This window comes from Agelaius phoeniceus, chromosome 4, assembly GCF_051311805.1.
Source record: "Agelaius phoeniceus isolate bAgePho1 chromosome 4, bAgePho1.hap1, whole genome shotgun sequence".
Taxonomy (NCBI): Eukaryota; Metazoa; Chordata; class Aves; order Passeriformes; family Icteridae; genus Agelaius; species Agelaius phoeniceus.
This window is the reverse complement of record NC_135268.1, coordinates 57,146,982-57,164,768: the sequence shown is the minus strand read 5'-3', so window position 1 is coordinate 57,164,768 and position 17,787 is coordinate 57,146,982. Positions and strand designations below refer to the sequence as shown.

General features: G+C 38.7%; 1 protein-coding gene across 1 annotated transcript in view; it reads right to left on the bottom strand.

Moving 5' to 3' along the window:
- ADGRA3 (adhesion G protein-coupled receptor A3) overlaps positions 1 to 15,715 on the bottom strand; it is a 54,922-nt gene extending 39,207 nt beyond the window's left edge. Inside the window, exons 1-2 of the mRNA XM_054633037.2 lie at positions 15,167 to 15,715; positions 686 to 757 (exon numbers count right to left, since the gene is read on the bottom strand). Coding sequence (XP_054489012.2) covers positions 686 to 757; positions 15,167 to 15,435 — 341 coding nt within the window. The 5' untranslated portion in view covers positions 15,436 to 15,715. The remainder of the gene's footprint in view (positions 1 to 685; positions 758 to 15,166) is intronic.
- Between the last annotated feature and the right edge of the window lie 2,072 nt (positions 15,716 to 17,787).

Genomic DNA, 17,787 nt, shown 5'->3' with positions numbered 1-17,787 from the left:
TCCCAGGTAGATCAACCTGCCAATCCTGACCTTCTACCAGCTGGAAAAAGGCTGACTGTAAGAGAAGCTACAATGCTGCTTCTTATCTCATAGGCAATGTATCATCTGCAAGGGAAGTGAAAACAGGAAGCAAGAGATATCCAAGCAGTTACTCCCATCAGACTCAATCCCATCCCCCTGTACCTTTGGCATATACCAAAGCTGTGAAGTAAGCAGTAAAACTCTCAAAATAAATGTCAACAACAAATCTTTAATAAATCCAGTCTCTCTTAGGGGCTCTAATACATATGCTTCTCCTGCAAATATACTTTGCAACTGTTCAATAAATGGTTTGACACTTAAGAAATTAAAGAAGTAATTTTCTTTACAACACAGTGTTTGCATAATGAAACAACCAACAAAGCAAATCCAGCCATCATAGCATTCCAGTAAAATTCCCACTGAAACTGCCCTCTCACCTGCAGGTGAGATTATCCCTTTTTTGCTGTTATGTTATTTATACTGTTGAATAATTAATTCATTCATATTAAGAGAACACTATGTTAACTCTTCAATCACAAAAAAAAGACATCAAAATAAAGCACAGATCCCTTATTTAAGACATTCTGTTCTTAGAATTATTAATGAAACAAACAATATATCACTTGATTTTTAAAGTGAATATAGCTTTTCAAGAAGTACTTACAATCTTTCAAGAAGGTGTAATCCAGAGAAGGAACCGTTCTTCAACTCGGTTATTTTATTGTTACTCAAAATCCTGTAAACAAAACCAATCAAGAACAATGTATTATAAGTTTGGTAACAATTTTTTTTGCTACAGCTTACACTTCTTTTGTAACTCTTTTTGTTTAACAGCCTGTATCAAACTAGAATGCCTAGCTCATTTTCTTGAGGTGTATACAACAGCACTACTTAAATATTATGAAGGAGAAAAAAAAAGCTTTGTATGTCATCTGTTTTAAGTACCATGAAAGCTTACATGTATAACATCTGAAAGGAAGCACACCCATCTAGGATTATCCTAATATGACCCAGAAGTGGTGTAGTAGGAATTAAGCATTAAAGAATAAATCACTACATTCAACATTCTTGTCTTCTATACCCATTTTGGCTTTCCAAACTAAGCAGCATCCTGCCCTCTTCCCACTTCCTCTGCTCCCCTTTTTAGCCACACACATGTACTTCTCCCAGACTGTACTACCTTTCCCAGCCATCCGTCACACATTCATCCTATTCCTCAATGCAATCTTTTTAAAACATCTGCAAATAAGCTCAGCAAGCACTCATCTATCCTTTCTTCTCCTAAAGGACAACACAACCACAAGTTCCTTCTTCCTTTGGAATAACTGGATCAGGTCGATCCTGCCAAGCACCCTATCCTCCAATCACAGCATCTGCACAGATCACAGCAGATCCTAATTATCCTCAAGGTAGGAATTTCTTTGTATGGCTGATATTTCCTTACTTAGAAGGACCTGCTTTCTACACAACCACATAGCTCTCTGTTGGACAAAAACTCAAACCAAAACAAAATAGCCTATTTTCCTTTTGAATCATGTCAAATTTTGGTATCTACAATACTCCTTACAAAAGAGTTCGCAGTACAACTCTCCAATCCATAAAAAATGCTTCATTTTACTTGTTCTGAAAATACCTCCTGCCAGCTTTATTAAATGTTCCCCACTCCCCACTTCTAAAAAGTGAAACACACAGTAATCAATCCACTTACCCTCTTTTTACTATGTGCCATTATGTACAAAACTAGATGTCTTTTTTCCATTTGTAAAAATCTATGTTTTACTTAATTATTCTTTACACAAAAGCCATTTGTGACACCTTAATAATTTCTGAGTTCTTTCCAGCTTTATTACACTAAAAAATTTGTGAGGTAAGACCACCAGACCTGAAATAGTACACAATGAACAGACAAGTCACAAATCCACATGCTGGAATAATGACATTCTGTTTCCTACAATTTCCCTAGCAATTCCTAACATATAATCTGCCTTTATCACTTATGCTAAGAATCTAAGATTTCTAGTCAGCTCAATGCCCATCATCTTATATAAGACAGCAGAGGTTTTGTCCCCAGTAAATTTTTCAATTTTTTACAGTGTGCTGCTGCTGCCATTTTATTGCCCAATTACTTTCACAAACTTCTTCCAAAATTCTTCACTTTATCCTCATCCTTATTACATCAATCAACTCACTCAACTATGTCAACCCCTTACTCACACTGTTTTACAGGTCATTAGGAAGTAAGTTGTGCATTACAGTTCTCTATGACTCCATCCACTGAGAAGGATTTAGTTCCACACCCTCTTCTTATCCTTTAGCAAGTCAGCTGCTCATCTGATGATCCTCCATTTAAGACTGACGTACTTTTTTCATCAAATGCCTTTGGCAAGGGACAGACACACCTTTCAGAAAACCATGTTTCATTATAACAGCTAGATGAACCTTGTAAATATTTTGCTGACTCTGAAGAGCTCCAAAGGACTGTGAGGAAGAGCTTCTCATTACAGAAGATGTAAATTTCCCATGGTACCTTTATCTTTATCCAGGTATCCAATATATTTATTATAAGTTCTACTGATTTTTCAACACAAACATCAGACTTGGAACCATGCAAATGGTGATGCACTTTTAAAAATAAGCATTTGCTATCCTCCAGTCCTCAAAAATCATGTTCATTCTAAGCAAGACTTCAGAAATTTCATCCCCAAGTTCTTCTAAAAGCTCTTCAGTCACACCATCTTGTCCTGGAAATTTATTCACTGTCAGATAGTTCCACAACTTCTACTACAGTCACCTCAATTTCAGACAGATCCTCTATCAAATGCATCCTTCATATCCAACATGTCCCCACAGTTCTTCACTTACACCAATTACATCTTCAGGCTGGATAACTACTTTTACACTTAAAGGTGACACACTATGAGATTTCTTTCCAGTCCACTACATCTTTCAGATGTCTTTTAAAACAGCCATAAACCAAACACACACACACATGCACTCTTTCCTCCAGTGCATAAAATTTACTATGTAATGACAAGGAATAATACTTCAAAACACACAATGAATAAGATAAAACTAAAATACAGATCTAGCAATCTACAAAAACAGCATCATTTTGACACAGCTGTATATTACATTAAGTAGTTTTCTTCTCCAGGCTTCTCAAAGACTACCTCAAGTCTCTATAGTTTAGACAAACACAGAGCAGGCATTTTTTGTCAAAAATTCTGGCTCTGACAATTTCTCTTTCTCATCTCACATACACAAAGTCAAGACAGTTGAACAAACTGTTTGAAAATCCTTTTATTTCCAGCCTGATGGTAAGAAAGTTTAAAAATTCTTCAAGTTAACCTTAAATCATTCAACAAAGGTAACAAGTTCTGATGCTAAAATGAGGAGATTCCATTCCTTCTTCTCACCTTCCAATCATACCATGTATTTCTGCAGCTCATGTCAACCCATCCCTGGTGCCCACTGCTCCACAAGCTGCAAATGTTAAACTACACATTTATCCAGGGCAACCCCCAGGAGACTGATTTATGTGTCAACTACACAAGAGTGATCAACCTCGTATCCTACACGGTCAGATAATACCAGGTGAGGACTGATCACAGGAATGGTAGAAAGGAAGAAGGGGAAAAAATACTTACAAGTATACTGAGAAATTGTTATTGTATTGCTATAATGCCTGTAACATCTACTGGAGTGTCCGTGAAGAGCATTTGCTCTTGTGAAAACATAGTTCTGTATTCCAATACATTAAGCTACCTCACAGGAAGAAAATAAGGAAATTTTTCCCTTGCCTGCAGCTGTGATAAACTAGATGAACAAAAGAACCAGTGCTGGTTTTTAAAAACACACATAGAAACCAAGGAAGCACAGGTACTCTTAAAAAATGTACGTGTATTTCAAGACTCTTTCCATCAAGAATGGCACAACTTTTAACACAAAACCACTAAATACATTTGCAAGAGTGCAAGTTTGGTAGTAATAATAATAAACATCATCTACAAATTGGAATGCCCACAAAGCTAGTAAAATTTAACCTGAAGCATTAAAATTACACATCCTAAAGTCTTTCAAACTACTCCCCGTTCTACTCAAAAACATTTCAACCTAAATAATAAGTATTATTTGTAAAAATGGCAGGTACTGGGTACATTCACCAGAAAACCAAATAAAGTATATCTCTACTTCAACATCCTTCCTGGTTTCAGAAATGTATGCATGAAGAAAAATAGTAATTATATATAAAGTAAATGAAGGAGCTTATAAAAAATCATTAATAGTTAATGCAAACTGAACATAAGGCATAACAGCAGCAGCAAGAAAAAAATGCATACCAATTCCCACTTCAGGAGAAATTAAGGAAAAAAAACCCATGATGTTCACAAGCAAACATTGATCTAAGTCAACACAAGCAAGCAAATTACAATCCTTAGTAGCATAGAAATTAAATTGTATCTTAGTTACAATTTACTTCATCTAAAGATTTATTGATATACCTACGTTTTTTCCAGAAAAATAACTTGTTCAAAATGGACCTGGAACCACTTCAAAAGTAGCTATAACTGACTGAACTAAATTTAAACTAAATAAAAATAACAGTTCTGTAAAAAAAAAAAAAGTTTTCTGACATTGCCTGTAAAATAACAGGTCTAACGTAGATGCCTTTGAATATCTGGGTACAAGGTAAATTTCTCTCTTGAGTGTGATTTACAAATTACAGCCAGACTGATTAAGTATTTTCTCTGCAGAGGCTGTTAGTTGTTCAACCATAAAGGTTTAGTACAATAAATGATAGATTTTACAACACTCCATATAACTTAAAACACTTCATCACCCAAAAATGTTGTGTAATCTTAAAAAAATGCAGTTTAAAACTTGCTATTAATATATAGTCTATACATTATCTGAAATATTAAGAGATGTGGCACAAGAAGACAAAATGTAATAAAGCATCCACCTCAAAGGAGATGTTTTATAGTCACTTTCAGTTTCTGTGCATTAATGTACAATGAAATGATGGACTATTCTGTACCACTTAGGCAAAGGATATTATTTGTGATCAATAATAATTTTAAGTTACTAGTTTAAGACCATAATTTTTCCAAAGAGCCAAGTAATTCTGAAAATATGCTAACTTTTCCATCATTAAGAAGTCTAAAGAGAAAACAGTAGAGAGCTACCATTGAGATGAGAGCTGCACTCATCCCCATCTTATTCAACTCTTTAACAAATTACTTTGAAACATAAATGATGTCACTGAGGATTCACAAAGGGGTTTCCACAGCCCAATGTCACTGTTGCTCCATATTTCCTATGAGCTCCATATGAGGTTTTTTCTTTTCTTTTAAATAATCAACAAAACCTGATTGGAACAAGCACATTTTGCTTGTCCAACACTTATATATCAGAAAATAAAATGTGAAACTAATGCAGGCAATGATAGTTCCTGTGTTAAAAAAAACATGGCCATGGAATTAACACTAAAAAATCTGGAAGAACGAACAGCTAAAAAGTAGGTTCTAGAAAGAATTATGGACATCTCAAGTCACCTTACAACAAAGCATTTCCCTCTTTCTCTGAGCAGAAGCTCTGAGAGACCAAGAGTTAATCTGAAACAATGTACCTCAAGAAATGTACCAAACCCCTCAAACCCCCTTAACTTTCCCCAGCTTTTCACCTATTCCAAGAACATTGCTGAAATGTTTCTTTGTTGAATATAGCTTGGATCAAAAGCCTGTTTTCCATTTTGCTCCACAAACTGGCAGACAACTTTGAAAAAACTGCAAAGAAACTCAACTATGACTATTAACTTATTGGCTAGACCTTTAGCAGTAGATGCTCAGCATGCAAAACATAAATGCAGCCAAACCCAAAGTCTGTTCTTTGTACTATAAGGAATTTTAGCAACAGGTACCAAAGATGATGTCCTAACTTTCCTTTCTCATACAGAGGGAGAATAAAATCACTGCTGGATCCATTTCTACCATTAGAATGCACTGAGTAGAAAACGTTTTGTTCTGTGAAACCATTTTGGCTTGTCAGCTATAAAACATCTATCACTAAGACATCAGTGAATTAGGCAGTAATTTAGAATGCATGTCCTAACATCACAAATGAATCCTAATCCAAAGAATATTATTAAAACACACACACATGCATTAAGACTATTACCAAATAGTCAAAAAGGCCACTAAGAAGCCTGTATGAAGCCTGTATGAAGTGTAACTGTTAGCTGAACACTGAAGTAGCTTCCAAAACACATTTTAAAAGACTCAAATGGAGAGCCAGGAAATAGATAATAAATCAGATCAATTCATGGTGACTGCATACTCTAAGAACTGGGAAAGTGGCCACCAGCAATAGTCAGATTAAAATAACCATCTGCAAACAACCAAGAAAAATGCTTTCTGCTGAAAGTTGTGAACATGGAAAAAGAAACACATTTCTCAAAGTTTTTCTTGTAGAAACTGTGATTTAACAAGGATATAAACCCAGTATTTTTCAACAGTTAGTATTTTGCCTTCTAGTGAGTTACTGGTATCAAAGAAAAAGAAACCTTGAAACCTAGACTGAACAGAACACAAACTGTACTTGGTTAATAGTAACTCTGAAATGAAAGCACTCCATAAGCTTTATACAGAGAAAGACCTATTATTAATTTCAAAACTCTAACAAAAGGAGACAGTATTTTCCAATTCAACAAAACCATTATAATTAAGGAAGCTTAGCAATGAAACATTTGCAAAATAGAAGTTTGCAACAGATAAAAGATTTCCTGCAATATTTCATTCTTATGCATATTAAACGATATTAAAATTGTAAACTAAACCTCTCAGAAGTAATGAAATTACAGAATTAAAATTGTGTCTACTTATACTGCTCCATTTTTAACTGGTAATGTGCTAAATTTATATCATCTAATGAGGAATCTTGATTTTTCCTACACAATCCCTGGATTATTCAAGCAGCGATGCCCACTATGCAGTGCCATTAAAGAATTTTTTCCTTGACATTCAGTATGCAGCAACACACTTTATTTATTGCTTTTCATTAAAAACCAACTGTTCTTAAGGACAGAAATTATTTCTAGTGAAAAACACTGCCAATCACTGGAGCAACACAGCAAGTTTTCTAAGTTTTAATAATACCAAATAAAAATCATCTTGGAAAAGGACAGAACAGAGGGGCAAAACAGAATGCGAGAATGAGCAGCAGCATTGCTGAAAATCATACTAATTTCAAAATAAATTATTGTGAAATTACAAAATTACCAACCAAATTTTGCTTTCTTTCTTGTACTTATGCCAGGTTCAAAAGTCTACCATGGAGAAAATTCAGAGGACACAGCTACACCCTATTTCTTCCAACATTAACTCTGTGTTGCCATTTCTAAAGGAAACAGAAAGCACTGGAAGTCTAACCCTTGTGACCACTTCATTCTAGAAAGCTTTCTCAAAGTTCTCTCCCCACTGGTTAGATCTGTAGCACCTGCATTATTTTAAGATATCATGATCAACTTTTTCTGTAATAACTGTCTTGGTTTACTAACTTCTGCTCCCTCCTGATTTTCCCACCTAGCCACCAGCTGTGTAAATTTTAGGATTAGCACTGATTTGCAGTTCAGTGCAAGTTCACCTGACCCCAAAAAAATCCATCCATACATGCAAGAATAACTTTCTTCACACAAAACAGCACACATGGATACCTTGCCAGCCACTTCCAACTTTACCTGCTATGGCAAATAAATTAATAAATTCTCTGTGTCATATCACAGTAGTACTAATTAGAACATAGATTGTCACACCCAGTCTCACATGTATTCACATTTCCTACCAGGTGTACCTGCTCTTTATGAAAGTGCTTTGTCTAGACATGTTAACAAGCACTTCCTGTCAGCTGCTGGCACACAAAGATACATTTACAAAAATTTATATCCTAATCCTACAGAAGTAAACAGTTTTTGGATAGCTTAGCTCCCTGAACTGACTAGGCATGGAGCCAGACAAATGCTAGAACTGCAGCCAGGGAGGGGAGGGGAAAAACCCACAAACATCCACACAGCGACAGACTGGGAGGCGAAGGTATGAACACACCAGCTCCAGTTTAGGCTACGGTTTTACCGACAGCTGGATGCTGATGCAACATTCCCCACACGGGGGGGGGAGATCTCCTCAGCCCTTGCATCTCATCATCCCTGTGTCAGGGAGAGAAGCCGAAGGGGATCTGCAGCACACAGCCGTAAGTCAGGTCACTGCAACCCACAGAAACATGAATGAGTCAATCAGCACACAAGTTAATTTGAGAATTGCTGAAAATTCCTGTTAACACCAGAGGCTGTTACCCTGAAACAACAGTCCGAGTAGTGGAATGAGTTGTCCAGAATGTCTGACAGGACACTTTTAGAAACCTAAGTGTAATTTGCAACAACTCTGCCTGATACTCAGTTTCAAGGTAAAACATACTCTCTAACAACATGGGAGAGCTAGTAAGGAGCTCTTGTATCTGACAGAAACAGCTCAGGTGCAAACAGCACATCATGTGGCCAGCACCAGAAGAACTTTCCTGGACTATATATAGTGTTATACCACTACCATTCCTCATATGACCCATCTCTCTTACTGGCATAGAGATGTCAATAATGTCTACTAATTTCAGTGTAGCTGCTGAATTTCCAAGAATGTTGCTGATCCCACATCAAGGCAGTTTACACTCAGCCTTTAGCACCTTATTTGCTCTGCCTTCATTCCCTTTTAAGTTTTCCAGTTTCCCACTGCCATAATTGACATATCAATTCAAGGAAACCCACACTTCCATCCCAATTCCCAGCAATAGCCTCCAGCTCTTAATCCAATCTTTCTGTGTTCATTCTCCCTAGACTCTAACCTCCCTCCCCCTACCTTAAAGCACCTTCTTTCCCTAGATTGAAGTGACATAGCAGAGGGCACAGATTGTACTTTTAGACAAAACACCAGAAGACAGCACAGCTCTCAGCCACCTGGAGTCTGGATGAATCTTAGAACACACTGCCCAGTGCAGAAAGAACTGTGGAATTAAGCTGCCTATTTCTTAAACATCTTTAATCAGTCTGCATCTATTATGTTTGGGTTTCTTCCCTCTCCCCAAAAAGCTTTTGGTCTGTCTTACCAAAAAGGTCAAGTTCCTACTCCAGAAGTGAAAACTCTGCAGCCCAGCCAAACCTGGCTGACCAGCCTGGATCACACACAACCAAAGCAGGCAGTCTGCTCCCTGGGACCCAAAAGCTCTGCACTGCAGTGCCCTGGCATCTGCCTGGCCCCAGGGCAGCCTGGAGATCTGCAGGACAGTGCTGTCACTACCACTGGACATGGCCTGCAGCAGTGCACAAGGATCAGCCACAACACAGCGATCCAGTAAACAGTAATTAGTACAGGATATGATCTCTAGCACTCTAGAGCAACAAGGCATTGCAGTTTTCACTGCTAAACACCCAAACAGTGAATACAAGGGGAAAATTAAATTCTCTATTTACGTAGTAAATTCAGTTATTTACTACGTAAAGACTAGAGACATTTGATAGATTATATAATTTTTAAAAATAAATTTAAAATTCATTATTCATCTAATTACAGAAAGAAAAACTCACAAAAACATACTTTATGTGACTGATGTTTTTAAACAGTTTATTATCACTGATGAAAAGAAATGTTCAACTGTTTTTAATCTTCATGGATTAACTAGTAGTACAAAAAATGCATTTACACTGAACAGATTCAAAAATTATAGACTGTAATGGTGAAGACAGACTATATAAGGCAGTAATGACAAATCCATGAACCTGCAACATATCTGGCCCATGCAAAGTACATATGGGAACCCTTAAATTCTGAAAACTCTAAACTTGCAGCTCCATAGTTGTTTTAAATTACAAAAATAACCTCTGAAACATGAGCAAACTGCAAGCATAGAGACATAAGAAGTTATTAGTTCTTCATCACTGCAGCACAAATTCTAGTTCCATTCTTTTGCTCTTGGCATTAAATAAAAACAAAAATTTCAGTATCTTGCAGTTCTGAAGCAAACCCAGGAATACTACTGATCAAAAAAAGACAATAAAATAAAAAAGTATTAATTATGAAGATTCAAATCTGCCTTCTTGAGGCTAGAAACAGCATAACACATTCGACATTTAATAGTCACTTTAGGGCTAATTGAAGGGCTAATGAACACATGAAGAGCATTGCTTAAATGGGTATCTACTTAGGAACAAAGGTATTGGGCAATTTTACATTAATATTGTAGCTCTGAGAATTTAAAAAAAAAGTTCCACTACAGAAACTTAAATTTGCTCTCCAGAGTTATGCACAACTTAGCTCTGTCCTTATCCCTTATTTTCAACTCAACAGTAACCAATAGATAGCTCTGATGCAAAACCCGACTCCCAGGCTTGTTAAAACTCCTACAGTTGTATCTGTGGTACAGAAGCCATATTTCTAATTGTCTCATGTATTTATTCAAAAGTAAAATCATCTCATTGAGAAAGGCACATAAGATAATTTTAAAATGCTTATACAGAAGAGTATTTTTATTAAAAAGAAATATGATTCAATATAATAATTGAATATTATTGCATGAAGACTGTTGCCAGTTACAAAACCACCATGTATGTTAAAGTCATTACTGCAGCACTTCATGAAATAGGAAAACACTATTCAGTCTTGACAGTGTATCCCAGTGGACACATACAAGCCATGCAACATGATGTCTTCCAAAGCTGAATAATTTTTCATATAGAACTAAATATTGCTATTTAGAAGAAAACACTGTTCATATTGTGACATCAGAATCTTCTTGCAATAAGTGTACATAAGAGAATACTACACATACATATCTTGTAACAATCTCACAGCAATGAAGCCATGTTGGAAAAGTACATACAGAAAAGCACAAAATTGGTTATCTTCTCAACAAGGTTAAAGACACACAAAATCTGATAGAAGTATAGAACACAAGCCTATCAGTAAATTACACACTAAGGATTTTTAGGAGTCAGATGTCACTGATACAGAGGCATGTACATGTACTTGTGCATTAGTACATTGTGGCTACAGTTCTCAAGTACTATCTCTGTACTGCCTTGTGTTCATAAATAAGATGCATTTTGCACAGCCTGTGTATCCACTGGCCAAAGAAAATTTTAACTTTTAATGGGGATTATTAGAACCTCATACCTTCAAAAATGTTATCACTGCCCAAATTGTTAGTACTCAGCACCTTAACAGTCTAAAACTGACTATTCCAACAAAATAAACAAAAAAACCAAACCCAAACCAATAGCTATCAAGAGTGTCATCAAGTTAGTAAATAGAAATGTACTTTAAAACTTTAAAAGAGATAAACTTCCACAGAGGATACTTAAATTACATGACTCAGACACAATGTAATAACAGATTGCAATACAAATGGCTTCTTGCAATATCAGTGACATTTTGCTTCAAAACTTTATAAATTTAAATTTGTGTCATAAATAGAAAAATTGCATAGCTATTTGGAAGTCCAAGTAAGTATGCATATGAGCTTCTTAATGGATGTAGTCTGATGTGATTTTATTTAGGAGCTGGATTACAGCTGTAACATTTTAAAATGTTTCCTAACAGCAATCCAGTTAAACGTATCTTTGAAAAGCTCTGAACATGAACTCAGGCAAATGCTCTGGCTTGTAAATCCTAACACTTTTTTAAGGGCAAACACTGATACTCCTGTGCTCCTATGAGGATATGTGCTTAAGCAAAGTTGTTTGCAGAGCAGTAAGCCTCCTGATCCAGAAATGCAATCCCTTCCTGAGTACATATGCTTTTCCTTTATTTAGATTCCTGTTCTAATGATATATGTAACAGGTAAATAATATTTGCAACAAATAATAAGTTTCACGGGCTTGTCTTCAGTGGACTTACATATTCTTTTCCAAAAAACAACGTAATGGCTAATAGCCAATAAGTTCAAACAAGTATCCACCACCATCATTTGAATTTGCACCAAGAAACACAAGAGCAGCAGATATTTTATCTCAGGCTTCTATTACAAGAGTACAGGGCATTCCTCACTTAAATCTGCATCATGGCAATGGCTTCAATACCTACTGAAATAAAGGACATGGCAGACAAACCACAGTTACATTCACCCTGTTTTGGTATATTCAAACCAAAAGCATCTCATCTGTCTGCTTAACCTACAAATGTCAAAGCAATCGATGCTGTGCTTGTAGATACACCCTTCATTTGCATCCAAATCAGCTGTTATTATAAAATGCTAAGAAAAAAGTCTCTTCCTTAGCTATAAATGAACTTGAACTCACCTTGGAATTTGACCTAAGTGCCCATAAAGCAACAGCTAGTTCTACCTGGATTGTAAAGGAAAACCAATTTACAATACTGCTAGAAATCCTACACATTACTTACTCTGCCATAAACACGTTTCCATACTTTAATAGTCCTCTTCCCGTGTCTGCTTTTCTTCCTCAATCATGAAACAACCATATCTGCTTTTCCTCCTCAGTCATGAAACAAATTTACTTTATCTCTTACCAGCTGAAATCAAATTAGGATTTTTTTTCTGAATTGTAACTGAAGATTGTCATGATACTGACCTAAATTACTGGGACAATAACATGTTTTGTGGCAAACACAAATTAAGTGACCTTGCCCAACTTGTATCATCATTAACCACTAACTACAATGGTGTGCAAGAATGAAAGAACCTTGCCAGCATCCTCAGATGCTACTCACTTATCCTAATTTCCACTATTTCTCACTTATTTGCTCACTTTCTAGAGACTATTGTCCTCAAAAGTATTTCACTGGGAAAAAAGAAATGGTAAATGCTAAAGGCACAGTAGCTAATCTGCTGAAAATCTAAGAACTTGACCAGTGATAAGGAAGAAACCAGTATTTCCAAAATGCATATAATCACTTCATTTGCATCATTCCTAATTCACTCAAAAAACAATAAGTTATATAAAGCTATATAGGTCATTGTATTTAAAACTGGTTTGTGCTAAATAGAGTCAACATAAAAGAAAATTAACTGAATTAAAATGCAACTGATATACACAAAAGTGATCTATTTTCAGCTACATATCTCTGCAGTGATCCAATAATCCAAAAAGATCTAATAGAAGTAGTACTTATCTTAATAGATGAATCCCACAAGAATCAAGATAACTCGGGGCAGTTTGACTCTAATCAGACAACTGTTCACCAAATGCTGCAATTTTAAGTATCAGCTTGGCAAAAAAAACCCATTATTTTTGGGAAAAGATTAGGTACCAATTAATCCAGGCACTACTAATCAACATGTTTGTGAAGTGGCATTTGGTGACAAGCCCCACACAACACCAACACTTTCAATCTAGGTTAACATGGATTTGGTAATAATAATTAAAAACCAACCAAACACAACAAAACAAAACCTCAGAGAGAATGGAAAGCCATGCCTCAAGAGTCAACGTGCAAGATTCTGAACCTGAACAAAACAGCTAGGTTTGGAAAAAGGAGGTAATTGGTTTAATAATCCTTGTTTTATATTTAAGCAAAATTTTGAAGTGTATGTTCATTAAATTGTATCAACACAGTTATGATATCTCCTACAAATAACAATGAAAAATGACATTGTTTCTTGCTATGTCTACTAAAAAAGTTCAAACCAGAAAAATGTTTCAGAAGTTGTTATAAATTTCAAAGGCTGATTAATTGAAAGCTACTAATTAGTGTATGAAGATATGCTCTAGATATTTAAGGAGTATGAAAATCAAGATGAAAGATGAACCATTCTTCCAAATTCTTCTGTCACTACAATGATGAACAAAGATCCACTCACAGCAAGGCTGCTGTATTTGGAATCTGCTTGTCTTTCACAGCAATCATAGCTGTGATTCAAGTTTTTTGAACCAAAAGAACCCCACAGTGCACTTCAGCATATCAACCATACCAATATCTACTTATATCAAAATTTTTATGGATAATACCATACTCATAACTTGTAATCAGCTGCAAAGCATTTGAGGCCAACAAAGACTAAAAGAGATTTGCTATCAAACTACTGTCACTTCTACTTTTTGCCTTGTTTTCTACTTCAGAAACTTCAAGTAGGAACATCTATGATCATTTCTCACAAGTAATTTAGAAATATTGTCTGAACCCTTGCAGACATTCAAGTAAGAACAACTACTTTAGCCTTATTTAGCTCCCATTTTTTGCCTTCCCTTTTCACACCTCACTAAGACTTCTGGAAGAACACCGTTCCTTGGTGTGTCAGTGCTGTCAGTGCACACAAAAGCAGCAGATTGTTGTTCTCATGACAGCACATTCTGTACTTTTTAAATGTCAGGTTACTGGTAGATCTTTCAAACCTGCGATCTCCAGTTAAGTAGATAAATATCTTAAACTAGACCCTATATTTCAGTTCCTTTTCTCTCACTTTCACGGACACTACTTGGTTGCACTTGAGTCTTCTCATGGCAGCACAGGCACAATAAGCCTCTCTAAAGAACAGGCAAGGGTTTCACTTTGGGAACACCCACGGATGAGATCCAGTGCTGAGCGATCTTATCCATGCCAGAGGGATTGGACCAGCAGATCTGGAGATCTCCCTTCCAATCCAAACCATTCTATGAACTTCTTTACTGGAGTCATGTCCCAGAAAGGAAAACAACTTGCAAAGCCTCTCTTTACACGTGCACGCTTAAGTTCTAAAGTAAGTGGCAACATACTTTTTACTTTGGATTAAGTTGCATATCCTGTTTGAAACTTGTTATTCAAATGGATAAGCAGGAATTGCCTCCGCACAAAAACAGCCCGCCTACTGAGGGATGAAGCAGGGAGAGCTGGGGATGCTGCTCCACGGAGGGAGCTCCACGGGACGGTGCCTCCCCACCAGTGAGTTACGGGACACTTCGCCCCTTTCAAAAACGACCACCCCGGGAAACTACCGGAAAACATGAACAGTACATCCGCTCCCGGGGCTTTCTCCAGCACTGGAGGGGAGTCACCTACTCTCCCACTCCCCCCAGCTCACCCCATTTTACCTCGGACCGGCGCTCCCACTCCCCCTCCGCCCGTCCACGTCGCACCGAGGCTGCCCACCCCCCACGCGGGACGGTACTCACAGGGTGACCGTGCGGTTGGGCAGCGCCTCGGGAGGCAGCACCTGAGCGAGCTCCAGGTTGCTACAAACCACCTTCACCTCCGCCGGGCCGCCGGCCGCCGCTTTGCCGGCGCTCTTGGGACGCCCGTCGTACTTGCAGCCCGGGGGAAGCGCGGCGCCGCCGCCGCTCAGCACCGCCAGCAGCAGCACCAGCACGGCGGGCACGACCCGCGCCGGGCGGCGGCGGCGGCGCGGCGGGCGGCAGAGAGCGCGGCGGCCCGGGGGCAGCATGGCAGGGCCGCGCAGGACCCTGCTCCGCTCCTCCCGGCGACGGACGGGCCGGCCGGGACAGGCCGGAGGGAGGGAAGAAGGGGGCTCCGGTCCGCCCTGGCCTAGCCCCGCGGGGGCGGTGCCGCCGCCATGCGGTGCCGAGGGAGCGGCAGGCGGGCGGGAGCCGTGGCGGCCGCGGCCGCCTTTGTGTGGCGCGGGTCGGGCTGAGCGCGGCGGCAGCAGCGCCGCCTCCCGCCGGGGCCGGACCCCGCGGCACCGAGCGCGCCCGCCGGGCCGCGGCCTCACTGCGCAAGCGCCGCGGTGGTTACTGCGCCCCCGCGCATGCGCGGCGCCGGGCGGGGGCCGCGGCCGGGGGCGCGGGGCTGGGGGCGGCCCTGTGGGGACCGTGCCCTCAGGGGCAGAGCCTGTGCGCTCTCGCTTGCTGCAGCCCTGTGGGGCCCTGTGACTCTCCCTGAGCCCTGTCCTCCTCGATAAAGTGCTTTGGTTTCCCTCTCCTCTGCTTCCATGACTTGGCTCTTGCCCTACTGCTCCAGTTCCTTAGTTTTACAAGGACTGTTGCTGTTCTAGCTTCATGGAGGAAAGATAATCCCCTGCCTAGTTGCTAAATGGCTTCAAAATTCATAACGCCAAGTAAATAGTACTTAAAAACATTTTTCCTCAAATTGGCCCTGTAAGATGAGGTAACCAGTTATTCCCACTTGATAGCCAAAAGTTATTTGATTATGATTTATCTCAACTATAAAAAAAACCCAATCACACAGATACACACACCAAATCCCACCTACCTACAATGTGTGTTTTCATTGCACACTTGAAACCACTTTCCGGAGTGTAACTGGGTCATGGTCTCACATTTCTCTGCAGCCAGGACAGCCAGGCACAAACACTTCCGTGACAATGACAGCTGAGATCCTCAGTATGGTCTTTGCCTCTAGTAGGTGTGAGGATAATAAAATAACTGTTACCTAACAATCAAATTACAAGAAGTGGCAGGACCTACTTTAAAAATTTTAAGACAGATTTTGCCGAACCTAAAGGAAGTTCTGGTAACTAACCAAGAGCTCACAGTGCCCCATCCTTTGAGAAGAGAACTGGCAAATGGCACCCTGCAAACTACCTGCTATTACACAGAAACCTCATTTCAGATATTGTCAGTAACAGCTGCCAAAATGAGTCTTACAAAATCTCTAACCTAAGATGTCCTTGAATAATGCTGAACACTCAGACTGCAACTCAGTTTTAACTGTAACCTAACAAAAGATTCTGGCAAACCATTGGAGTTGTAGATTGGAGCAAAAGGAACAAGATTACAGTAAAAATTTCACAATTACCCTTTACTCCTAGACTCTGTGTCCTGTTACAAATGAACATGAAACATGTTCTAAGTAGTGAAATTTTTGACCAGAATGCAAAGAAGACACTGGTCCCTGAGCTTTAATATGATGTTTGTGTGCCACTGAGTCACTCAACAGGACCAACCTGATCTGTGTGAGATGTGAGGCCACTGTTACACTTGAACTAAATTAGGTCAGACACAAAATGCAAAGTTGACAATGCTTTTTTGCTCTTATGCTGCAGTTATACTAACTGCAAGAGAAGAGAGGTCTAATTAACACGAAATTCACCAGTGTACAGAAAATTCTTTCATTTTGGGCTCTGTTTTAAACAAATTCAAATTGTACTGTTAATTTGTGTTGGATGGGTGCTTTTCATCATAGAAGGTTATAATTTTTGATCTGGCACCAAGAGTTGTAAAGCTGGATTAACTAAATCAAACCATGGCCCAAGATACCTTTCCCCTCAGAATAGTGCTGGGTTAAACAGTTCTTCCCTTTGGCTACCTTATTCCCAGAATTTTTACCTACATCAATAACATGACCCGATTCTCTTCATAGCCACATAAAAAGCTTGTGCTGGGTGATGGATCAGCATGGAGATAGGGCATAAAACTGGCAGTGGGAGCAGTAAATGCCAGTTTAGACTATTGATTCAACCAGAATTTTGGTTTGGCATCACCACAGCTTCCACATAGCTAATCAAGAGATTGCACTTCAGTGCTACTGAAAGAAACATTCTCGTGTTTTTCTCAAACTACTTGCTTCTCAACCTTGTCTTGTGCTTGTGGCAATGCATGTTTTGATCAGTTGTATCAGTGAGATGATCCATGTGGTCACATAATCCAAAGATGATGATGATGGAAATGGTGAATGTGGCTTCTGGTGTCTGTGATCACAGCCCATCATAATTTTCCATTCTCCTAAAGTCCTGAAGAGAAAAATTTCTTGTACTTCTTTTCATCTTAATGTCAATTCCTTTCTAATGTACAGATTTGTGCATTAATTGCCCTTAATG